The sequence below is a fragment of the Dromaius novaehollandiae genome, chromosome 1, assembly GCF_036370855.1.
Source record: "Dromaius novaehollandiae isolate bDroNov1 chromosome 1, bDroNov1.hap1, whole genome shotgun sequence".
Classification (NCBI taxonomy): domain Eukaryota; kingdom Metazoa; phylum Chordata; class Aves; order Casuariiformes; family Dromaiidae; genus Dromaius; species Dromaius novaehollandiae.
Genome location: NC_088098.1, coordinates 104,576,753 through 104,603,413, shown reverse-complemented (window position 1 = coordinate 104,603,413; position 26,661 = coordinate 104,576,753). Strand labels below are relative to the sequence as shown.

General features: G+C 37.2%; 1 protein-coding gene across 4 annotated transcripts in view; it reads left to right on the top strand.

The window, feature by feature from the left end:
* The window catches only part of CADM2 (cell adhesion molecule 2), a 675,129-nt gene that overhangs the window by 609,128 nt on the left and 39,340 nt on the right, over positions 1 to 26,661 (top strand). For 3 of the 4 annotated variants that reach the window (XM_026093287.2, XM_026093286.2, XM_026093290.2), the window contains one exon: positions 16,953 to 17,072. The exons of the other annotated variant lie outside the window; for it this stretch is intronic. In XM_026093287.2, coding sequence (XP_025949072.1) covers positions 16,953 to 17,072 — 120 coding nt within the window. The remainder of the gene's footprint in view (positions 1 to 16,952; positions 17,073 to 26,661) is intronic. 4 annotated transcript variants of the gene reach the window in all.

The window sequence follows — 26,661 nt, the reverse complement described above, 5'->3', positions numbered from 1 at the left end:
AATAATAAATGTCAAGAAAACACTTCATGAAGCAGGAAGGTGGGCACAAGGTCTGAGTTTATAGGCAGCAGTACAAAGGCAAGACATAGTTTGCTCAAACATTTGTCTCATGCAGTAATGAAGGCACAAGCTTTAATGCCTATAGCTGTTGTCATTTCTGTATTCTAATTGGTGAGCTCAGTGCTTTAGAGGTGCACATTCCAGCTAGATATATTACACCCTTTCTTTGGTAATGGGCTTCAGGCAATTTTCACTCTCTTTCAATTTATTAAGAATTTTTGTTTACCTTTGTCCAAATACTAGTCATTAATCATCAGTAAACAGAGCTTACTGTCAAATTCATGATGCTCAACCCAAGAACACAGATTCTACTTGCAAAGTTTAGGTAATAACTGCATTGATTTAGCTGGAGTTGAGAAAGGAGCTGGTCCATCATGATCAAACTAAAGACACAGCTGTTATGTATGTAGCTGTAGTTCATAACCTCTGGCTGTCACTGCTGAAGACTTAGTTCATCATTATGTTCAATGGGTGACAGGAGTCCATAGCATGGGAAATCCTCTTCTAAGTGGAAGCAGCATCATTTGATAATTTGCAGACCTATTTGAAATAAAGTAATCTTGGTGAAATATTTGCCAATTTGAAGCCTTTTCAAATTTTTTTGAAATATTTGCCAATTTAAAGCCATGCATTCAATTAATTGAAATAGTCAGAGATCTAATGTGTCATGTATCAATTATCTACTAAAGCAATATGGAAATTAACACGGATTGGCCACTGTTCATGGTAATGGCAGTTCTTACTGCCGGAATTGTGTCTACAGTAGGAAGAGATTGAGCCAGTAATTCAATATCTCTGGAGAATAGAAGATAGTTTATCATCTTCCCTTTATATCAGCCTCTCAAATATTTTGTATTTTTTCTTGGACACACCTTTTTTTTTGCAAACAAAAGCTACTGAATGTCTGGGTTATATCCTCATTAATATTTTGAAATGTAGTTTTATATATAAGATCCCCTACAACGTATCAGACCAAAGGTCCCACTGAGACTTCCGAGGCTAGCTTTGGACCATGGTGTATCTATCTTCCATGCGCTTGTGCAGTTCCTTTTCTTGTCAAAAATATTTATCGTCTTAGCTTTCATAATAACCTGTGGCCACAAGTTTCTGAACTGAATTATGTGCTTTGAGGAAAAAGTATTCTCCTTTGTTTGTTTAAACCTGCTGCCTGATCTTTTCACTTCTCAACTTTCCAATCTATTTGGCCTCTCTTGCTGTTCATGCTTGAAGTATTGAAAATCCCACTGTGGTGACTGTTCAGTTCTACGTTCTGATGGCATTCTTTCATTCCTCTCACCATCGCTTCCATAACTTCTTTCAAATCCCAGTACATCTCCTGCTACAGAGTTTCTCACTTAGGCCAGTGGCTTGTATCCTCTGCTAAGTCCCAGAGCTGGTCTTATCACTCTAATGTTCTCATCTCCACCTTTACTTTGCCATTTTCCAGTCTTATCACTGCAATGACTGTAGTTAGTCACTTGTATTTTCATGATGTTCCCCTTCAGTAGATTCTTGAGTTTTTCCACCTTGCTGTCACACTGACATTTCTCACTAATTATCATGATCCTACACTCTTTTTTTGCATTTCCTAGATTCCAGTCCCTTCTGTCCACTGACTTTCCTTCTTTCATGGTCTCTTTTTCATCTTTTTCCTCATTATTGTTCTACTTGTAGTTCTCTGTGATTGACTGTTCTCAGTATCTGAAACAGCTCTAGGCCTCGTTTGCATCAGGCATCATAACCCTTTAACTTCTACCTCCAAACACATTTACACAGGGTCACCTTCTATGGCCAATCATAATTTTGGCACCACGTACTTCTTATTTTCTGTTTTCCTTTTAAATTAGTAGAAGCTGTGGAATTCAAGACACATCTAAAATCAAGCAAACCCCCTTACCTTTATCTGCTCTAAGCTCCTTTATTTTTTCTGTCCATTTGCCCATTATCATACTTTTAATTATATTTAATTTCTGTTGTGAAGTCCTCACAGAGTCCCTCTCATTCCTTTATTCCTGTAACTCAGTTGTACATGTCTCTCACACAAGGACAGTAAACATCAGAAAGAAGAGTAATTTGAAATAAAACTGAAAAGGTGTGATTTTTGCCTTTTCTTTGGAAACTGAGCTTGTCAAGTGGGCAATAGACCTCCAGGTTTGCAAATATTTTCATTCCAGGCCTCTAATAAATCCATGCACTGTTTTTGGGCACCTTTTCGTAACGAATATTTCCTCAAAACCTCAGACAAAATATCACTGCAGCGAAGCAGGAGGATGCAGGAAGGAAACAAAGGAATGAGAGACATCCATATGGAGCAGCAGGCTCAGCAGTAATCTAGTTGCCCTCTATTGTGGTGTTAAGATCTTAGACATTGAGGTAGTTGGACAGTTTCTAAAGTTTCCTACATTATTGTTCCTGAGATGAAACATCTCATTTACAGACATGTCTCAGAGATGAGAGTTTCCTTGCCTGTGAGAAAATCCTACCCTTTAACTGTACAAAGCTTGGGCCTCTGAGAAGAGAGCTAGAACTGAGCAGATCAGTGATGTTACGGAACAATAATAACCTTTCTGTAAAGCCACAATAGAGGGTATTTTTCATGTAACACCAACTTTGCTCCCACAGCAATCAAGACATATCATGAATATGAATCTTGGAAGACTGTGTAGGTCTTTATTTGAAATTCTATACATGTTTGTACATGTCCTTTTTAGTTTTGAGATTTTTTTAAGTACATTTGAATTAAAGGAAAGAGAATGTCTCAGTTTTGACTCCTTAAAACAGAGGTAAAAAGAAAAGTCTCTTTTATTCCCATCTCATAAAAGTAAAGAATAAAGAAAAAGAGAAGTATACAGAAGACAACTCACTGATAGAGGAATCTAAGCTTTCAGCTGATAAATAGATAAATAAATGCTCCTGAAGAATTTCCACTTCCCAAAAATGTGAAGACAAGATTCCTTTGCGCCCTGAATTGATCCTTCCTTCCCCCATATGAACACTCACTCGTGTGTGTACGGGCACACACGCACATACATGCACACACACACACAGATGTGTAGTAACTACCAGGAAGAAAATTTTTTTTTCATTTGACACCCACAGCAGTTGGACAGTTTTCCTGAAAAAGTTGAACCATGGGAGTGCGAGGTTTCACTGTTGTAGGCCGAAGAAAATAACTCAGTAAACCCTGCATTAAAGGGTGGCATTTATTAACACAAAGTGAAGTTTATGTATGTGTTTTTTCTACAAGGCTAGCCCTTGAAATTGTGTCTAAACGTTTTGAATTTGCATATACATCAACATTCTAAAATGGTAGCAGAGTATTAAATCATTATCACAGTATTAAAGTTCACTTCTCTAGAAGACCCTAGATTATACTAAAACAGGTGGCCCAAACCTTGAAATAGTTTTGTGTAAATGCTGCACAATTAGATGAATTAAGAAATCATTCTGTAATACAGTTTGTATTTTTTGCCTAAAGAAAAATAATGTTTAGTTGATGCTTTTAAATATGAGAAGTCTGTCAAGATACTTACGGTGGAATTGTTGGCTTAATTTTATGGATGAATTGTCCAGCTATTATATCCAAACACTAGCAAAGCAGCTACTTTAAAATTGCTTTCTGTTGATAAATACTCACATGGTAAGGTCTATAGTTGAGCTGTATGAACTAATATTTCTTCATTTAGAGCAACTTTAGAAAAATAAAATACAAATTTTTTTTCAGACGAGCTCAAAGTTATTTTCTAAAGGTCAAGGAAATAACATTCCAAGCCGTGATAAGGCTTTCGGCAAATCTTTTTAGCACTTTTACATTTTTATATTAGAATATATTTTTTTGATGAAAGACAGCTTTAAAACAGATTATATTATTAGATAGTATCCAAAAGAAAAAAATCCTTTTTAAATTTTTTTCCCCAAACTGGAATACTCATTGAAATTAACGAATTCAGAGTATAACAGTTCACTTGAACCTGAATTTGTCCTTTTAAGAATTTTTATTTTTCCTGGTGGAGGCAGCAAAAGCTCTCTCCAGCTCCAGTTGTTAACTGTAGATTCTAACACATACCAATCATTTCTATTTGAATATAAGTTAGCAATGTATTTAATCGAAAAACCTGTAGCTTTGGGTAATGTTGTTAATAACACCCAGCACTCAAAAATATTTAATTTTCTATGTACATGTATAATTGACTAATGTGATAGTTCTTGATTTGGACTCCCTTTGTGATTTCTGAAAAGGAAAAGATTGCATGTTAGTTTTAAATTATAATGAGGCTTTCTCTCCATACACAATAATTCCATAAAATTAATATTTTGGGTGCTTGTATATGAGAAGAGAATCTTCAATGGAGTACTTTTAAAACTAGATGTACTAGATATATTGCTGTTACTCTTTTGAAAACAACTTTCTTAATTGACTCGCAGTGCAGTGTATCTCTAAAATAGTACTGTTTAATTTATTATTACTCTGATTTGCTGTGGTAGCACAGCTTGCACTCTAAATTTTCTGGACGTCAAGCTCCTTTATTGCTTACTTCTAATATTCTTGAACTTTGCCTCAATAAAGGTTTTCTGGGTGAGGGGTTAGCCTGTAAAATTTCATGTCCAGGAATACCATACGCAACCAGTACATGTTAAAAACTGAATTTATTGGAGGGGGAAGATAATGATTCATGAAGTAAATACAGCTATTAGAGAATAATTGCACTTGAGACTGATGATGAAGTTAAAGTCTAACGGTTGCTAATGATCTTTTATTTCCATCAAGATCATTTATTACTCACAAAAATAAACCATAAAGAACTTATAAAAGTTACTTCGTAATTTTCTAAATTCAAACCCTTCCTGCGCCATTAGGTGCTACTTAGAATGCGGATGAGGATCTCCTGTCTCTACCATTTTCATATGGTGCATCCTTAAATTAACTTTCTTATGAGAATAGGTTGTTCAGATTTTGATTCAACTCACAAAAGCAAAATGATGTGCTATACAGTGATGCTACTTACAACACCTGTTGATGATGCTAGCCTGGTGATGCATCAGTACCCTGTTTTGTTCCAACTGAGATTATGATGTTTGGGAACATCGCACAAATCATTGGTTCTGAGTAAATGGAGATAGATAGTATTGTTTTAGGGAGATTGCATACTGCATCTTGAATCTAGGGGGGTGGGGAAAGCTTCTGTAAAACTTACTCACCTTTGTTAGAGAGCTCTGAGGAGTTTGGTAACTAAGGTCTTTGACCATATATGAAGACAATACCAGAAAGAATAGAGGCTCAGAGAGACAAATATGCACTTTGGAATGTGCTCATCACAAACCATTAATATTTCTAACAGCCATAATTTGGTGTTGATGATCATTAGTTGTAGTTTTTCTCCTTTTGCCATCAGAAATTTCAATACCTAATGACTTGTAAACTTTTTCTGAAGTTTATCTTAGCTTGCATTTGTATATTATATAAAGGCAAAAATATTCTATTATTATTTCTCACTTAAACAAATTTTTTTTCTTCCTGGTTTTCAGTATTCTTTCAACTAAAAAGCTGATAAAACTGACAAATTAAGTTTCTCTGAATAAAATTTAAAACTCATTGTGTAACGTCTTTCTTCTCAGCATATACTCAGTCTAAATTTGTGGTGGAACCCAAAGCATCTTAACCCTCTTTTCCCAAAAGGAAACCCTCCAACTTGTAATCACAAACCATTTTTTCTAGCTCTTTCTGCTTGAATTTTTGACCTGATGAAATTCTCTTTCCTTTGTAATTAAAGTCGCATTTTTTTTATTGCTAAATTGTATCATAGTCCTTCTGCATTGGATCTTCCTGTGTCCTGTTATTCTGAATTGCTTTGACTTTGTCTCAAGGATTCACAACAGTTTTCACAGCTTTCAGGAAAGGACATTGCATTGATCTTTCTCTATGACTCCCATGGGAAGGGGAAGAGACAGCAAAAACTAGCCAGGAGGACAATAACAAGGGTATATGTCAAAAACCATCCTCAGGTTGTAGGAGAAGAAAATGTTTCTTGCAAGGATGAGTATGAATCAACCAAGGATGGTGATGTTGGCTGGATCACACAGTGCTATATGTGGATCTCTTGCAATACGCTAACTTATTTCAAAAGGGTGCGACTACCTCACTAACATAAGAAAGCTTTAATACCTTTTGAGGAAACTTGCCTGGCAGGCCTGTGCCTCTGAACAGGTTTCCTAATATCTACTAATACTATCGGAATTAATCTTATGGTGTAAGGAGACATGTAATTTGTGAGATGAACAATCTGAACAATTTTCAGTCACAATTACTTTTTTTTTATTAGAAGGCCTGCAGACAGAAGAACTAATGTTCTTATTTCATTTTTTGCTATCTGCTTTATATTGTTATCCATGTTTCCTTTACTTTTCTTCTGCTGGCATCTTCACAGCTTTTTTACTCACCAAATACATCCTTGAAGAAAAAATTTGCTCTTGCCTGGTAGTTTTGTGTCTGCAAGAGGGTATAACTGTCAGTTGAAAATACCATATTCATTTTCATAGCAAGTGAAGAAGAAATGAAGGATGGGAGAAGGACAAAAAAGTCTGTCAGGGAAAACTTTACAAGTGGGTTGACTGTTTTTTTCTTCAGGTATTGCTGCAGATCATTATAGTAGTGAATTTGTTTTTCCCTCCTGTGGTTTCTGGTTTTTGTATTTTCTGCAGGTTTCCTAAATCCTTGATCGGTAGGAGGCAGGGAGGCGTTTAAGGAGCCTGACATATTGAAGGGCTAGTTTGCCACTTGATTGAGTGCTCTGGATGGCTATCATCATTCACAAGCAGAAGCTGAAATCTCATTGCAATCCTTTGTATACCACGTTGTTTTAAAAAATTAGCAAATATGGCCAAGCTTTCCTCATGACAGGTACTGTTGGTTAACTGTGATATTTGGTTGCTTAGTAGTAAAGTTATCTAATGTCTGCCTGCTTGAAGGAAAGCTGATAATTTCAATAACATTACAGCCTTGTCTATATTGCATGTGTCCCACCATTCACAATGGTGTGTTGTACAAAGCCAAAGTGGCGTTGCAGAATCAACTAGGTATATAAAACTCTCGAACAAAAAAAGGCAGAGCATAAAAAATTGACAGCTAAATAGATAGGGCCTTGTTTTCTCAGGCAATGTATTCTGCTGAAATTTTTTTTGAGAATTAAGTGTATTTGTCAGAGTAAGCTATGAAGAAGTGCAATAAACTACATTTTAGGTTTCCAAGACGGCATTAACTTGCCCAAGGTGATTTTCAGTGGGATACAACTATCCTACTGTGATAAAGCTTTTCAGATTAGTGTTGGACCCCTCTGATTTTATTTCAAAACTAAGTAATTCAAAATAACATTCTCTGTGATCTTTTTTTACTAACCTCAAAATTATTGTAGTGAGTTTTGAGTTGTTTAAGCAATTTCTCTGGTTTGTCCTGAATTTCTCTGAGAAATGGAAGCAGCAACTGCAATAAAATAAAGATCAGCAATCCGTCTACCTCCATTTAGTTTCAGTACTTGTCTTCCCAAGAGGGAAGTTTTAGAAAATTCTCCTTGGCGTCTTTCTTCTTCCTAGTGCAAGTCTGCCAGAGCTTTTTGAAATTTTTTGCACAGAAAGAGTCAAGTGTCATTCTGAAAAAGCTGTCATCATTGTTCAAGGCTGTTGATGTCTGAATTTGTATTGTACGTTAGCTTTTTCTTACAGGTTTTCAAGGGCCAGCTGCTAGGACTTTATTTCATTTAATTGTGAATACTTCTATTTTATGGCTTGGAGATACAAGGAAATGTGGCTTGTCTGTTTACTTAGAAGAGTAAAAATGAACATCAGAGCTTTAATGTGGTTTTTAAGCAGTGGCAATGGGCCTGGAATACTATATTAATAATGACTGAATGCTGTGCATCTGGGACAAATGGCACTGGCTTTATTCGTGTAAGATGTTTGGTGGCTTTTATGGTAACATTTTGTCTTGAATACAGTGAAACTGGCACTTGAGGTATATTGCTTTTTTAAATACAATTTTAAGAGGTTTTGTTTTCTTTTTTCTTTCTTTTCTTTTTTTCTTTTTTTTTTTTTTTAAAGTGGAGGATTAAAGTGGGACTCAGGAGATCTGTTCTGAACTCCCCTGTCAGGCTCAGAGGTCTATACAATACAAGGCATTTCACTTAATACTTCTGTGCTTCATTTTCCCAGCTGTGAAATGGAATGATGTTATTTCCTTTTTCCTCAAATTTGGTCTATATAGTCTGCATATTGATGTAGTAGAATCTCAAGGCAGAGATTTATCCTTTACTGCATATATATTTATTAATATAGAGTTCTGAACAAAATCAAAACATGTATAACTCAAGTTATAGATGCCTTTTTATAGGTAAAGCTGTTTCATTGTTTAAGACTGCAGTCTTAAACGATGCTTTAAAACCGAACTTTTTATTTAGAATGTTGAATTACAAAATTCTTATTTTTAGTCTATTGCATGGTCTGTAAATTTTACTTTACTGCTGTCATGCAAGTTTCAGTGATGTTATCAATGCAGTATTTGTAACTACTTCAATTAGAAAAATGAAGTTTTATTCAAGATAGAATGACTCCTTTAAAGAAAGCAATAAGCATTACTAATATTACTCCTGTGAAATAGGAAAGCTTTTTTTTTTTTTTTAACTACTAGCAAAAAGTAACATAACTGGGGAAAAAAGTAGGTCTTAGAGTATAAATTTGGAGTAATCTAAGTGTTATATTCACGTGGCTCCAAAACACAGAAAATTAATCCTTTTGTTGAATACCAATCTTGATTTGTCCTTAAGGTACATTTTATGCTAATAACCATTTATAAAGTAAAACTTAGAGTACTTGAAAACAGGTTCTTTAGTATTAAAGAATTTGTCTACTCAAAAATTCAGAGTTCCCTTGAATTAAGATAATTTTCAATATCTAATCATCAGAGTAAATTATTACCTTGTCAATTTTATCCTTTTATGCTATCTGTATATCATCTGGTTTTATGCATGATTAGAAATTAAGAAATACTGAAGTACAACCCATTAGTGTGGTCTGATACAGCATTGTAATTTATATGATCAACCCACCAAAACTGAACAGCAATAGCTAAATATATTGCAAGATTCTACATTATGTCACCTATTATTCTACTTCACTAAGAGCAAGAATGGTGAACTTTTTCAAATGACCAGAATGGTGACAAATATGAGTCTGATGGACAACAATACGGGAGTGTGTTCCAACACCTAAGTGCCTTCATTGCAAATTTCCTTTTTTTTTTTTTTTTTTTCTTTCAGGGAGCTACAGCTAGAGTGCTCTTGCTAATCACAAATTCAGTGGAGTGGTGTGGGGTCCACAATGATCCCTAAAGTAAGCACTGAGGGCTTCAAAGGTCAAACCGAGCATTTAAAAAGTTATCAGGCACTAGTGCAATCCCTAAATGTTGATGTTAGATGCTTTCCTGTGAAACACTTGATTTAGTTTTCCTGTGGTCCCCATGTGCAGCTCCACCACCTGTGCGTGCAACGAAGTGCTCTAGCCTCCAGGTGACAAAGCCAGCTTTGAGGCAACATCTGTGCTGTGGAGAAAGGTCATGCTTTTCTATCCAGATACAACTGAAAAATGGTTTTTTGTGTGTTTCCTGCTCCTGCTTGGCTTTCAGCAAGTACTCCTGAGCATTGTAAAATGCACAGACCCGATGCCCAGTAAATCCCCAGTTCTGCTGTGTGCAGCGGAGCAGTTTCAGCAGCAAAGGTGGCCAGTGCTCCCCTCTGGGCACTGGCCCTCTCCCCCCTCCCCCTCTCTGCTCGCCCGCGTGCTGGTGGAAGAGGGCAGAGGTGGGTTTTATCTAAACATGCTGGGGAAAAGGATGTCCTTGGAGAACAGCTATCCTTTAACAAACTTCAGTGGTGACCATATCTTTTTTTTTATGTAAAGGTTATTGGCAGCTGTCCTGTAAGAGCTGCTTGGGGGGAGAGGTGGAGGAAGGTCCTTCCCCACCGGGCTCAGCAGCAGCTGCCTGTCAAGTGCAGGGGTGCTCCCAGACCCACCCTGAGTGCCAGGGGGACCTCACCTCGTGCAGCCAGAGAGCTGCGCACTGCTGTGTCTCTAGGGTGATGGTTTTCATTCAGTTTTGGACTTTGGTGGAACTTCAACAAAATATGACCCTCAAGTTTCAACACTTGCACGGTGACTTCTGTCTGGTGCAGCAGTGGCGAGGGCCACGGGAGGTGACAGGACTGGTGCCCCCCTCCTTGACCAGGCCCATCCTGCAGCCCCCAGCGAGGCGAGCCATCCTGAGCCAGGGGTGGTGACCAGGGTTGGCCACAACCTGGCCGTCTCCAGATGCCACCAGCAGCCCCGGCCCCAGACAGGAGGGCAGTCCCTGCGACAGGACAGGGTTGGGGCCTGGCTCACTGGGGCCCAGGGCCAGGCAGGGCTGCAGCACAGGGGGGTGCCCAGGACTGAAAGGCAGCCCCGGGGCAGGAGGCCAGAGGCGCTGCTCCTGGCGCCGGCCACCCGCTCTCCCCGGCCAACTGACCCAGCCCCACAGCACCACGTCAGAGCTGACCTGAGCCCAGGCAGCCAAACCTGTGGGCAGAGGGAGGTCATGGAGACAGTCACTGACAACTTGTCCTCCCCTCCCCTGTCCCTCCTACGGCATGAAGGCTCTGCCTTCCTATTGCTCCAGTGCTGTCACCTGCCTGAGAGCCACTGCTCCTTTCCCTCTGACACCTTGCACGCCTCTTCTATGCTTGTCATGGCTTTATTGATGGAAAATCATCCCGTCATACACCAGTATTTTTTGTGAGTCCTACTACTGCTGTGATACTCAAAATAAAAGAGATGTTCAATAGAGGAATTCTTTCAAAACGGTTATGGGTAGTTAACTTTGTCGTGTTTAAATGTCAAATGATATGGCATTATTAGAAATATCTTCCTTCCTATTACACCTCCTTTTCTCATATTCATCATATTTTTTATTTTGTTTTAAGCTCCTCTGGTCAAAGCATGCGTTACAAAACTTGCTCTAATGATTCTCACTTTAAATGGTGAAATTTTGAGTGATTTTGGATGATATCAGGCTGCTAGTTCTAAATGCTAATATTGAAATGGGTCTGGTTCTTTGCAGTTATATTCTTAACTTTCTAAGAGTAGAATTTGGGTCAGAGATGTGAACTGTTTAGGTACCAATTTCATGTCTGCTGGTTTTCAAGCAGCAGAAGGAGGCATTGCCTTTTTTGCTTTAATTTTACAATACTTTGTCCTACTTCATTTGCTACTGAAATCTTTTGCTTTCAAATTAGGAAAAATGTCCTATCAAGCTTTCTATAAGAAGAGAGAGAAATACTGTTCTTCCCAGTTCCTGACTTAAGAGAAAAAAGCGATAAGAGCAAAATCCTGGCATCTCTAATATTTGATTGTTTCCCTCTGTCCCAACCATGCTACCAAACTACGTTTAATCAAACCTTAATGAGCTGTCACATCTTCCAACATTTAATATCGCTTAGAGGTCCATGAAACATCTTGGAATCATGGGACTGTGTAAATCTATTTTCTTTTATTTCTAAACTGTCTAGCCATTTCAGCCCAGGTGTATGTCTTGTTCTATGAACTCATCTACTGTAGTCTCTGCTTCAATTGTTTTAACTAGGGCTCTAGATCTACATCCGGTTTCTATTGAAACATTTCGGGTATTTTTTAATGACAACTGATTTTCTAAAAAAAATGTCAAGCAAATAATTGCTGTTTCAGTTTGATAAATCTGAATCAGTAAAAAAAGCCCTGTGCCCTTGTGTCCATGAGGCCCCTAACAGCTAAGGAGCTATTGGCACAGGATATTCAAGCTGAATGATCTCTTTGTTCAATCCCAGTTTCTGGGAGCAACACTAAATGCAGCTCCCTTTGAATTTAAAACCTTGCTAAATTATTTAGCACCACATATCACAGACTCTGATTAAATTTTGCAGAGAGTAGTGAGATTGTTTCCCAGGTAGGTCATCACTCAGTTCAGTTTACCACTTAAAACTTCTTTCATTCTCAGTCAAAATACAGCAAGGGCCATCCATCATTATCACTTTGTCCTTTAATTTTTTTGTCAGCCTTTGTCAAGCTTGAAACAAAAACCTTTACAGTTTTATCAACTGCAGCCATTGTTGCCTGAATTGTGCTCAGTCCTTTCAGAGTATCAGTTGTGTTTTTACCAAACAAGTCAAATATTTTCAATAGGTCAGATCTATCTTTCACATAAACCTGCTAAACCAAACAGAACCATTTTTCATTCTTTGGAAACTGAGAGTAAAAATGCTTAGGACCAAATCTGCAATGAGAGTAATTTGGCCAGGCTCTCTGCACTTAAATGGATGAATGACTTTTGCCTTCATAAGAAGAATGTGGTATCAGTTCAGGAAAGAAGGAGAGGCAAACAGAAAATCATGATTGGGCAGGGCCCGGCAGTGTTTTGAGCTGATCTTGCACAACTCTATTCTGCCACAAATATACAGGCTACATCTGTGCTTCTCCCGAAGAGGAGCCTCCAGAACAAGCCAAGCATTGCATGCTCCTTCTCTTACCACTATATGCTCGCTTTCAACCAGCAGATTACCTGCTCTCTGCCTTCAAATTGCCAGTGCTAATATAGCTTAATGGCATGCTAGCATACCATGGGGGCCCATGGAGAACACCTTTCTAAAACCTTCACCGGGTTTTCTTCTTCATCCACTGATCTGTGGCATTACTGCATGTCCTTACTTAAAAGAGATTTCTTTGCTGAGTATTTGCAGCTCGTCTCAAACCCCGCTGTGCTACTAGAGAGAGGTTAGAAACCCACCCCTTCCATTGAAAATACAGCTCGTCTTACAAGTATAATCTGTACGAGCACCTTTTAACCAAAGCAACAGGGACTAGAGTTAGTAACTCCCCTAGATGTGAAGTCTAACGCTTTTTCTCTTTCCAAGAACTTTTATGGAAACAATTCGCGATCTGTGAATTGTTTGTATTTCAGAGGTAGCCAGGGTAGTGAAATGAATACCAAGTTAATTACAATACTAAATTTTGACTGAATACCTATCTATCAGCAAACATGCATTTTAGGAGTGAGATTTCAAAATTAATGGTGACCATTATTGCTTCACTTCTAGATCTCTGTGCATGGCTTTTCTGTCTCCTTTAGTTCCCCATCTACAAAATACAGCTATTTTCTGCTTCACAACATGCTGCAGTTAAATAAATTAATATTAGTGAAGCAGTGATCTGTTGTATTGATTTGAGTATGGATACTTGAATTAAAAAGTGCCACTCAACAAGATCTCTTGGTCATAATGACCCTTGCTATTATAAACAAAGGTTTGTTTTCATCTGAACAAAAGCACGTTCTATACAACTTGATCCAGAAATTGCAAGGCCAGAAAATGGAATTAAATTTCACTGAAACAGATTTGATGGACAGAAAGCTTCAAATCTATTCTATTAAGATACTTGTTGATGGAGAGCTAAAGAAGGGGACAGACGCAGTCAGCGTGTTTTTGTGCAGCCATTAATAGGAAGCTCTGGATGACCTAATGTGTGCCTCAGTAGTAACAATATAGGTGTGTACCAAAGTAAAAATGACAACAAGGTTCTACTGGACTAGAAACAATCAAACAGTAAGTCTCTTTTCTGGTGTGTAAATGAAACAGCACTTCTTAAAAAAATACTGAATGTGATTCCTATGACTTAAACAGAAGCCTGTGTTGTTGGTATCAGTATATACTTGCAACCTGTCTGATTTTCAGAACTAGCAAACCCACTTTACCTCCTACACCTTGCTTCATTTCAATAAATGATAAGAGAATGAGGTGCACTGCACATAATTTTTCTTTCCTTTGAAGTCTGTATTTTGTATTCTCTTATCCAAAAGCATTTTCAAGGAAAGGTGAGTAAAGTGTTTGCAAGAATCCATAAATTTTCTTGGAAGAACTGAAGAGCTTTCTGTCACGAGCACTCACTAAGTAGGACTGGGGGTCCCATTGCATAAGTCTTTCAAATGTGGGACATGGGTGCTTTTCAGAACATTAATCTACATCTAGATTTGGGCTGTGTAAAATGGGACTTAAGGATGCAATATGGTCCAAGAGTTCTAAAATGTGTTGTCTGTAGGTAGAGCTGTTTGTTAGGTTTTTTGTTACTTAACACATACATTGCCTTTACATACTCTCAAGTTATCATTAAAGAAGAGATTCTACTATGCAAAGCCTTGAACCTAAACGGATATTTCATTGCTTGGTCAATGAAATGCTCTTCAGGCTGATTCCTGGTGACTAACATGTCCTTTAGTTATTGAGAACAAGTAATTACAATGCTATCAGCAAAGCAGACCAACAGCAGTCATTTGCATGGTGAATCTCACCTTACTCTGTTAAGAAAAAAGCAAGTCAAGACTATTGCTTGTATTTATGTTTCTTTTGTGAATATGTTTTACTTTGAGGCTTCTGGCAAGCTGCTGTTTTGATGTTTGGCATCAGAGCTTGTGACTTGGATCTGGACACTGAGTTCTGCAAAGATTTTCATTTTTCTTGATATGATCAGAAAAGATTAATTTAATCCATCTGTATTAAAACACTGCTGTCTCCTAGTTCTTGTAAACCAGTCTCAGTTTCCTAAGTAAGTTTCATTTGAAATGAGAAATCTTGATGGAAATATTACAGCCAGAAGAGAAATGAGAGATCAATGAACTCTTAAATTCACTGGTGACTCATTTAAGCTAGTATGTGGCAAACTGAATAGACAGTGTGTTCACAGAATGAAAAACACTGTCATAAAACCATAACTGTGTTTGCCAGTTGCAGTTAACTTGCCATTGCATAGTCTTAAGTAAATGATATATCTAGGATAGATAATTAAGGGAACCATAAGTCACATTAATGAGGTTTTATGTACAAGACTGATTTTTACAGCTTTTCTAATAAACAAGGGTTTGCTGTCCCTACAAAGTAGGCATTTTTCTTCTGTTTGATTTCATTTTTATCAGATGCTTACCTAAGAAAGAGTTTCCCTTTATGAGAACCAATTGCATAGATCAGTACACACGACATGTATCTTTTTAACAAGTTCATTTATTTCTAATGCTTGTTCAACTCAGTTCTGTTTAATTATCGTGCTGGTCACACTCAGGTACACACTGCAGGTAATGTTACAGTTTTTTCTAATGATTAATGTGGCTACACTGTTTCCTTTCAAAAGCCTGTTTTAATTTTCCCGGCTTGGGAATATATAGTACTGCGGAACAGATGTAAATACCAACGTACAGCAGATGAAAGAGGGATATCACGTCGTTTTCTGATGGCTTCCAAAATGGAAAATCCCATAAATACAGACTCTAGAGAGAATCATGGTGGTGTGTATCAAAAGCGGAGGAATACAGAAAATTGTAAGTGACTCATAGATGTTAACTGAGGGAATGACAGGGAGAGTTTTTAAATGGCAAAATAATCTGTCATCCGGCATGAAAATAAGGCAAGCATATTTTGCTGAAGTCTTAAGAAAGTAATTATACAATGCTGAACTCAAAGACCCTGTATGTCTTGTATTGGGCCTGATACTGTAAAGTGCTGAACTGCTTTCGTTTCCATTGATTTTAGCCAGAATTGATGGTACTCAGAGACCAATTGCATTTCTTTCTATGGTGAGGGAAGATAGATCACGGGTCAGATTTTTACTCTTTTATTGCACTGAATAGCACCCTTCAGAAGTATTTTCACTGAAGTCAGTGTGGAATGGTTTACTCACAATCAGTGGATCAAAAACTGGTTCTTTCCTTTTAAACCTGTGATATAAATGATCTGAAAAATGTCAGATGCTTTTCATTTCCTCACCAAAGTGCTTTCCTCCAGTTCCCTTCAGTTTTTTTATTTGTATGTTTGTTCTTTAAAACCCGCAATCACCTTATAAGCAAAGTGATACTGCTCTTTATTGCTTCTGGCAGGGCAATCAGAGAATTTTTTATCTGCACATCTGCTTATGTTCTGCTCTGTACAGGAACATTTTGCAACAGAGAGTGTTGGTTCCTAAACAGTCAAGCAGCAGTGGCCTAAGCCTGGTGTACCTGTACTTGATCAGGGGTTGCAGGGTTTTGTAGGATGCCGTCATCAGGAGTTTGCATCTTTTCTGGCTTGTATCCTCAGATTTTGTGATATTAATGTAAATAGCCTTTCTGGATTTGGAGTTCCGAATTGTTTTGGAGGTGATTGAAATATTGTTGTGTGTATTAACGATAAACTTGGAGTATTAAGGACGATTGACTTTGCCTGCTAATTAGGATAAAGATTTTGAAATATACTCTGCTCTGGATCTTAGCAGACAACTGTATCTTAAACAAATGTGTGGGAAGAAGAAAAGCAATCCGGAAAAAGCGGCTCTTATAGTTAGTAGCAATTTCCCCCCTTTCTCCTTCCATTGAGTCTGTCTGAAAGTGGGTGTTTTTAACATACAGCCATTTCTCGTTAACATATGTGTGTTTATTTTAGCATGATGGTGTCGTTTTTTTCATCCCCCACTCTGACACAGCATGTTTCATCTGTATATGGTTTCTAGTATATGAGACATTTAAAATGACTCAGTGAAGAAATGGATTCTTGTCACTTAAACATTCACTCTCCAAGTCTGTGGAAACTTGGTCATTTTAACAGTGTTTTAAATTCTGAATGCTAGAAGATTGACGATAAAAATTGAGAGTGATATAATGTCAAGAATTTAAAGGTACACTATTGTACCTGTAATAATTTATGTTAATCACGTTTTAATTTAGTCATTTTCGACATACTTGTATTTACAAATTAAACCACGATTATGGTTCTCCTTTGTTTGCATGATATGATTTTATTTTATATTTTTTTTCCACTCACCAGATGTTTTCAACACTTTGCTTCCCACTACTGTCATCCCCTCCCTTACCACTGCAACAGTCACAACCACTGTAGCCTTAACAACCAGCAAAACCACATCGGCAACAGCCATCAGCACCAGAGGTACAGTATGCTTCTTTGTTATGGCCTGAAAAACACATTATAAATAGGAAATTATAGGTTTGATTTTTAAAAAGGATAGAATTTGCTGAAGAGAGAGTTCAAACATTTTAGTTCAATCTATATATTTAATAAAATAATCCATGTGATGGTACTTATCATGGTTAAGAAAGATTTCATATGACCTTGAATGTTTTTATTGCTCTAGCAATATGCATGTGAACTTTGACAGGATGCTTAAATTATTTGTATACATTTGCATTTAATTTTTTTAAGTTAATAAATTAACTTTAATGCAAAATGCAAGCAAGCTATTTTTAAATAAACAGGACGTTTTAAGACTGGTTATTTTCGTACTAATGTTTAAAGCAAGATAAGTGTCTTGGATATGGAATTACTGTTGATGTCATCCTGCTTAATAATAAAGAGAGATCACACTCTGTTACCCTTGTTAGCTTGATCCATTTTAAGGTATTCCTACCTTAGGGGTGTCTTCATCTTACCTGAACTACAGTAAATGAGCTGAAATATCTTCTCCCCTCCATCTTTTTTTTTGTTTGTTTTCTTTTTGGTGTTTATAGTAATGCTTTGTTTTGTTATGAGCAAAATATAGAGCTTAGTTTTATTGCTGTATTCAGTGATTGATCAGAAATTGTTCAATGGTGAAAACATGTGCCAAAGTTTCACAGATTGTCATCTTCTGGTTAAGGAGTAGTTGATAATCTCCATGGTGAGTGAAATGGGAGGTGGTTCCATAGTGGTCTGTTGAAGGCACAGATGGTGCAAAGAGAGAGGATGTAATATTCAATTATTACAGTGCAATATTCACGTGATGAGGAAAGTTAAGACTGAGTTAAGAAATCTTTTCTCTCTGGAAGCATTCTTATGAGTCAATTGTAGTGACCTGCCTAATTTGCAAGAATTAGAAAGTTTTTCCTGAGCTAAAAACAAGTCCACTGTATGAAGATCGTGATGGTATCATATCACTGAGCTTCTTCCTTCATAGTGCATTGGCGGCATCTGTGTAATACTGAACAGATATCAAACCTGAAAATAAATTTTTAAGCCTTAATATTACATAGTGTGTGAAAAAATGTTGGCCTAGGTGAAAAGAAAAAATATGTTGTAAGAGTCCTTGCCCTGCAGAAAAAAGGGAGGAAAGAGCCAAGTGCTCAAAGGGCTGACTAGCAGCAAGTGGAACAGAACAACAAGAATGATCATGCCGTTATAAACAGTGTTTTGAGTCAAGCAGCAGAAGCTTCCCAGCTTCCTGAGCGCTTGGGTACTGGAAAGATGAAATGGGTGGGTTTTGCATATTGGCATCTGCTGTCCTGAATTAGTTGTTTTCTTCTTGTCCTTATATTGTTATAACTAAACGTTATGCCCCTGTTGTGATTATGTAGTAGACAAATGGTATTAAGGCATCCTGTTACCTCTAAATGTAGTGTAGGGCATCATTTTCCGTTACTCTGAAGCATATTCATTCTCATCATTTGTGTGCCCAGCATTAAGGGAAATAATTTGGAAAAGAGGACCCTCTTATAAGCTTCAGCTCTAATACACATTAGAATGCATGTAATTTGATACTACAATAACAAAGAGATACTGTTTTAGAGAAAAGTGAAAAAAGGAAGGTAATCCGGGTGAAGGTGATCAATCACTGAAGGATCAGCACTCACTTTTCCAAGAGAATGAATGAGAAGATGAGACTACTTCAGACTAAAGGAACTGGTAGATAGAGTCTCTTGGGCAGGTGATCTAAGGGATAAAGCAGTGTAGGAAAGCTGTTTCTTGAAAAGATCGTATTGAAAGAAAAATAAAATGACAGTCTATCCCAAAGCAGAGGAAAAATAGGAAGCACAGAACAGAACAGACTCATGAGCTTCTCTGTCTTACAATCTAAGAAATCCAAAGAGAATCACAAGGGCCGACTGCTGTAAGCATAAACCATTGTGTATATCAGTATGCAAAAATGTTATAGGAAGCCAGAAATAAATCAGAAATGTTAAGATGCAAAATTAATTACAACTAAAAAAGCATGGGAATGTAACAACAAAAGGGTATATAAATATATTAGATGAAAGATGAAAACAAAGAAATATAGTGTTCCTGTATATGAATGATTAGGACAAGGCTGAAGTAGCTGGTGCTTTAGACAGCAATGGATGGCCACATTTGGAGTGCTGTTTCTAATAGTGGGCACCGCACTGAAAGATGCCCACAAATACAGGGAACAACTGCAGGAAGTTTAAAAACATAATCTGTGAGGAAGCTGAAGGCACCTTATGCAGAAAATACATAAGAACCATTTTAGAGAGGATCAGACTTTTGGTAATATCTGTTTATAGCCAAGCCAAAAATACCATATAAGCATATTTTCCTTTGGCACTTCTGCTTCTTATTCCAGCAAGAATTGTGTTAAGGAAGAGGTACCTACAGACATAAAGTGGAGAAGTTATTGAATATTTTTCAGCCTTCAAAGACGGGGGTGGTGGGGGTGTTTGGCTTCCAGGTAGGTTGGAAGCAGTATTTCTCTTTATCTTACTTTATCCCTTAAAGAAACAGAAGTTTAATCTAGATCACAGAGTAGTAGATACTAATTAATGATGTCTTTGACCTGGATTTCTAACAACTGAGATATCTTTGGACTGGATTTCCAATTACTGACATCATAATATTCTTGCTGGCTGGATTTCTCTAATTCTGTTCTAAAATTATGACTTGGTATTTCTGAACCACCAGTTTGTGTTCAGCTAAATTTTAAAAGACATTCATCTACTCTAGAAGACTTTTACATGGTTCACCTTGAAGGCGTGTTACTCCACACCCAGTCACAGGAAATGCCTTTAAAGGAATGTAATACAGGATATAAAGAGCCCAGAAAGTCTGCAAATTTAAGACAATTTACATTACAATGTTTGTACTTCATCGTTACCAAAAGCCCGAATTCATGGGAAAAAAAATAATCTGAACATCATCAGTTAATTCTGGAACTGTGACCCAGGTCTGTCTTCTTTTGCCTGGAGTTTAGTAAACAGTATGAAAAAAACCTACAGATCCATTTGGATGATAGCATGATATTTCATAAACACCCTCCTTAGTCAAAGTTTTCATTTTCTCAGACAAACGTATACTTGCTTTTGTGCTCAGTCCTTCAGGAATTAATGATTCTTTTGCTGGTACGTTACCTGCTAACTCAAAAAACCTAAACATAATTTGATGTCAGAGAAGAGTATAGTCCTTTATATATTTGTCAAGGATGTCTTAAAGCCTAATAACCATGTTGAGGAGTGTACAACAAAATGAGACTAAAATGTATGAGAAGAAACAAGTCTAGAGGACTAAGGAAAGAATAATTATACACTGTATGAATAGTTTCCTTTCTAGCAGATTTATTTTATGTTATTTGTGAAAGCTGTACCCCTCTCCATACTAATGTTCCCTTTTGTGACTAGGAAGAGGCACAAGAGGAATGTGAATTTATCCCCAGCAGTAAAATGAGGGATTTCTCCCTTGGGGAAGTCCTTTGTTAGCAAAAAACTAATTTAGCTGATTCTGTGCCAGTCTTTCATAGTCCTGTAGGCAAAGAGGGAAGGTGATTACCAGTCTAGGAAGTGCCATCTCAGGTCAGAACAACTCTTCATGGTTTTGGAATCACAAAGGAGAAAACCTTGTGTTCTCTATTTTTAAACACAGATGTACCCAGGACCTGCCCATAGGCTGGGATTATGTCAATCCTTTTTTTCCCGCCCCCCTGCAATTTTTTAAATTTGAATCCCTTTCCTGGCAAGAAAAAAGTCCAAGAGATGATAAAACTTTGTAACATTGACTTACTGTTGAAGATTGAAATCTCACAAACAAAACCAAAAATAGGTAAAAAAGTAACATTGCAAGAGCTTCCTAAATTCAAAAGATAGGAATCCATTATTTATTGGATTTCAGTTCTGTTGCACATATCTGGCTGACTCAGTCTCAGCTGACTCACTTGTATAACGACTGTGCCAGAATGTTCGAAGCTTTATATAGCAATGCCTAAAAATGTCTCCAAAAGTCATTGCACGTAACAGAGATACGAGGCTGTTCCCGGGCAGCTGCACTATGAGATTCAAGAGTTTATTTAATAGTCAAGGTGTCCAAAAAGTCAATGAATATACACATCTATATAAAAAATTCAGAGTGAAATCCATGTTTTATTGCACTCTGCTTTTATTGTTTTTTGGTTCTTATGTAAAAGAAAGATTTCTTAAATGAGATCCAGGAAAATAAATTTAGAAGAAGCGTTTACAGTGGATTAAGGAAAAGTCTGAGGGTACAATCATTTTGATAAACATTATACATTTAATTTAAATTCAATTGAGTATTTCTATTTAATATCATGAATTTCAACAATCTTAGCTAGAAAATTACATTACTTTCTTCTTCTCCCCCTTTTTATCCTGGAATCTATATGAGAAAAGAAAAAAAAAAAAAAAGTCCAGAATACCTCTTTCTTTATAGCCAGTTAAACTGTGAGAATTGCTTGGGAAGTACTTCTGTTCCTCAATTCTCTTCATATCAAAAGAATATTAATCGTTACTAGTTCTTTGTTTGTGATTTCATTTTTATTTCATATAACCTAATTAATGTAGTTTGGTACTTTGAGATACCGACAGAGAGGTAAACAACAAAGGAGGTATAGAATATGTGAGGGACAAGGGAGATAAGGATAGAGTTATCTTAAGTATAGCTGTGTGTGCTTACTTGCATTCACCTCTGATAATAAATAAAATTACTGTTGTCTAATGTTAAAAACAGCTATTTTTTTATATACTACTTTATAGCTGTAGCACTAACATAAAAACTAATTTGTGTCTGTTTTAACTCAAACCAGATAAGGAAATTGCAACTTTCCAGTTTTTATTTCTTCCTTCTTATCTTCCCTCACTTATAATAATCTTCTGCTGGTTTACCAACCACTAGATTTCCCAGTAAACCAAACAATTGGTGCTTCAAAATGGGAATCTGGACAGTCCTTCAGGCTAATTTTTTCCCAACAGATACTCAACCAAGACTTTAGCACCCATCCTGCAGGAACTGATATCTCTTGATCTTATAATTACTTCTTTCATTAAGTTTACTTTTTATGCTGCTTGATGGCCAGCTGTTTAGCAGATGTGCTAATAAAACATGATAAATCTATGTTAGACCATTATTAAAGCCCAAACCTATTTTACAAGCCTCTTTATCTGAATCATGAAACCTTAGGGATGTCTCCGGTCAGACATAAATCTGTTACTCCGGTGAAACATCAGCGAGCTGCAGCTGATAGTAGCCAGGAAGCGTTCCCTAACCAATACGCCAATCAAGTGGTGCAGATGCCAGGAACAGAGCAAGCACCCTTCTACACCTTGGCTAAATAGAGGCGACTGGGAATGCAGTGGGGGATGACTGCTGCCTCTGCCTGATTCCCCAAAGTCCATTACCAGCTAATCCAGGTTCAGAGGGAAGATACAAGAGTGTAGCACTGTCTGCCCGCTTTTCCTTGTGCTCTCTGGCACCTAGGGCTCCTATACTGGAAGGAAGACTCTGCAGCTATGTTTGTCTGTGGTCTCAGCTCATCAGTTCCTTGCCCAAATCCTAAGCACCTGGGTAACAGGGAGGGCAAACTCAGTAGAAACCCAAAGCAGAGATCCCAATGTACTTGTAGAGCAGAGAGCAAGATGACAAGACTTGGAAGAAGCTGTTTCAGGACCAAACAGTTGAACTTAAAGTATTAAAATGTACCTGCTGCAATGGGGTTCAAACCTGAAGTTTGTGGGAATCTGAGCAAATCAGAACCAAGAGTCAAGAAGAAGAAAAAGATTAGGTACTCTTGTGCTCCTCTTCTGTGATACTTGCAGGAAGCACCAAAAGTGTACCACGTGCTGGGGAATGCAGGATACATTTGTCCAATATGAGCAAAGAAGATGAATTGTTATTAGTTCTGCCTGTTTCTTTGCAGATCTTTGAATATTTCTCCTGACTCCTTTAATATATTATAGCTCATTTGATTTCACTTGCTGTTAAAGTTGCATGACTCTTACTAATTTCTAGAGTTTTGGGGAAGAGAGAAAAACAATAGGACTAAAATACATACAAAAAAGGCTCTCTTATGTTTACCTTTAAGTCTAGTCTGCCAGCGTTTTCTCAATAAAATATTCTTCTAATGTATACCTGTGCAGTCCTCATGTGTCTGTACCTTGTCTGGCTCCTCGGCTGCTAGGTGGTTTCTTAAGTACCTGCAGTTTCTTAAGTGCATAAAGTACCTTTTCAAGAGGCTAGCAGTCCACAGTGCCCATTTGAGGGGACGTAGACTATTTGTCCCCTTGCTTAAGCAATAATTATTGGGATTTCATCCCACTAGCCATTAAGTGGTACACTTAATGCTGTGAATTCTCAAAGCTCACAAAATTAAGATCAACAAAGGAAATTGGAGCATCTGTTCTAGCTCAAAGAGCTCTTTGTTTTTAAGCTCTGATAGATACATAGCCAGGAAAAGCCTTCTTATAACACCCTGAAAGTGTTTTTTGCAAATGTTAGTTCAATGGATCATGCACACAGATTTAATAGATGCAATAAAATTAAAATGAGGAGTCCTCAGGTGTTCTGGCCATGTTTCAGCCTCATGATGCTGCGCTATCTCCCCAAAGGAAGCAAATCAAAAAAGCAAAGTTTCCTACTTTGATAGCTGGATTCCTACAGATTTCTAAAAACATTAACTTCAGTAAGTCCGTTGACAAACAGAATCATGGCAAATGGTAAACACTCACGTGCTTGGTGATGTTAAACCAAAAATATGTTAGCTTCTGGCAAGAGGCTGTATAAAAGTAATTGATGCATTTTTTAGAGTTAAGGCTAGCACTGCCAGATATAGCTGCAGCCACAAAAGATATCTTCCTATGGCTCACATGAATTAGGACAACACGGCAGTAAGTAGCATCAGATTGCAGTTAGTAAAGGAGGTACTTTTCCATGCAGTGTGAAACTAAATGTGAAACTCCATTATCACTACATCCTACAAAATGCAAATATTCTTCTGTTTATGTTTTGAGCAGACTGAAACCAAAACCAAGTGTTTCTGTGTAAAATTCCCAGTTCTCAAATAATGTTGGAAGTACCTTTGTAGTTATGTCAGTCAAAGAGTAAATCTTCAGTAACATGCACAGCACCAAAGTAATCCAGCCACAGATGAAAATTCTGGGAATACAACCATGAAATAGACCTGGATGTTTCAATTTTCATCTTACACAAGCTGAAACAAAATAATCTGCAATTTAGGAAATTGTAGCTTCCTCTACTTGACAGTTTTCTTGATACAAAATGGAGATTGTAGTTGTTACACTTGGTTATATAATTCATGGAACAAACATGTTGCATTTGAGTACAAATGAAGACAGATACCACACTCCAAGGAGGTTACCATGTAAATGAACATTGTGAACATGAGGGGTAGATTACAACACAGGCAGCTTGAAGACATGGAGGAAAAGAAATATGATAATATTATGTATTAGGAACCTTCTCTGTGTATCTGGAACAAGTATTTCTAATGCTGACAAATCCATCCAGTCTGCCTGCAGTAATGAAGTATGCAACTTAAAAAGTACACAGTGTTTTCCAGCCTTGATGGATTATCACTTAACCCAAAATGCAACAGTGTACAGATAAGTATCACAATTGGCTGATGGTCTGATAAAGATTCCATTATATAGCTCAGCTCCTAAGTGCATCAGCACTGCATCAGGAATTCAAACATTCCTAACCTGAGCATTGATCATGCTGATTTTTTCTACTGCATATGAATTGTGGAGTCTAACACTTTCTATTGTAATCTAACAGTACTAGAGAGTTTCCAAATTGAGTCCCTTCTGTGCGAAGCACACTCACTTTCTGCAAAAAAAAATGTTTTCTGAATTTCCTTCACTCAGAATTCAGCCTGAGAATTTACCCCAGGTGCCACAGATAGCAGGATATTACTTTCTTTCTGCCCAGCTTCCTCACAAACAGTAAAGAAATCTGGATTAAACAGGCCTTTCAAAAATGTATACGGAAAAGGCTAAAACCATCGGTGTCAAACCTCTGCATAAAGCATAACATCAAAGAATATGTATACCAAAGACTGCCAAAGTACTGCCCGTTTTTGTCTAATCTATAATTGACTGTTGACCTGTGTCATAATGTTTCCTCCACTTTCTTAAGGTATAGTCATTTTCAATAGTCAAACATTAGTGGGACATGACACCTACATTATTCATATCCATTTCATACTCCAATAATGCTTAATATCATTGTGACATTCAAAAATAACAAAAAAAAGTTTAGATATTTCTACCTCATAAATGTCACTTTAAGAGTCAGAATTCCATTGATTTTAAGAGACCTTTGAATCAAGTATTTACAGCTCTGCAAGCAGTTTGGCTTGAAAATTGGTTAAATGAGTTTATCCTGCCTAGCTGACAGATAGTTTTGAGGTTTGTATGAATTCGGATTTGCCAGTCCGAAGAGAGACAGACTAAATTTTGTGGATTGTCAGTGCTGCCTGCAGGGACTTCGCCCCCCCCCCCCCCCCCCCCCCCGAACTTGAGAGTCACCTGCAGATTTGTGAAGAATTTCTTCTACAGGAGAACAGGCTATAGCACCCTTTCTTGTATGTAGTACTCTCTACATAAATAAGGTCATTAATTTTCAGTGAGAATATATTCAGTTTAATGTGCTATTCAGAGGGAACTACTAGATCAGTTAATGTAAATTCTTATATAGACTTCACTTATATAGATTTGTAATGAGGAGAAACTTTTATTTTTTTAAAGAACATTCATCAGAACATATCTAGTCTTCATTTAAGGACTCATAGATACGGAGAATCCACTGTTTTCCTTGGTTTTTCTCTTCAAGAGTTATCTATCCTCATTGTTACAAATTGCAGCCTTGCTCCTCGATTAAATTTCTATGATTTTAACAACCGTGCATTAGTTCTTGTTAGACCTTTCTCCCATAAAGAAGCTTCTCATTCCATATATTATCTCTTCTCAAGGGTGCATAATCATTGTAAAGAAGACTCCTGTAAGTATGTGTCAAAGTTTATTGTTGGACTTAATTTGTCAGAACTGAATCCATGATCATTAGGAGCTTAGTAAGACTTACATTTTATTTGGTTTGTTTGAAAGGTATGTGCGTTGCCAAGCACATCTTTAATGCTGAATTTTGAGGGTAGTAGGTTTCTTTACCAGGGAGAAAGATTAGGCAAAGGGATTTTGTAGAGTATGTTTCATTGTTGGTGTATTTAATATGTATCAAAGCACAAGGTTGACCTGTTCTTAAATCTTTTTTTCTTATCTTTTGGAGAGATGTTTGTGGTATTTAAAGGTAATACCAGAAAAAACTAAGATGTTTTTTCTAAAGCTACTATTTAAGGCAGATTTTGGTATGTCCTGCACTTTCATGAAACTGAAGCAGCGCTTCACTATTAAAGCAAAAGTGTACAACTAAATATCGTTACAGTTAATACAATGACAGTAAAGTAACTATGCCAATGTCGTGTGCAATGTTAAAAAAAAAAGACTGAAATGATGCA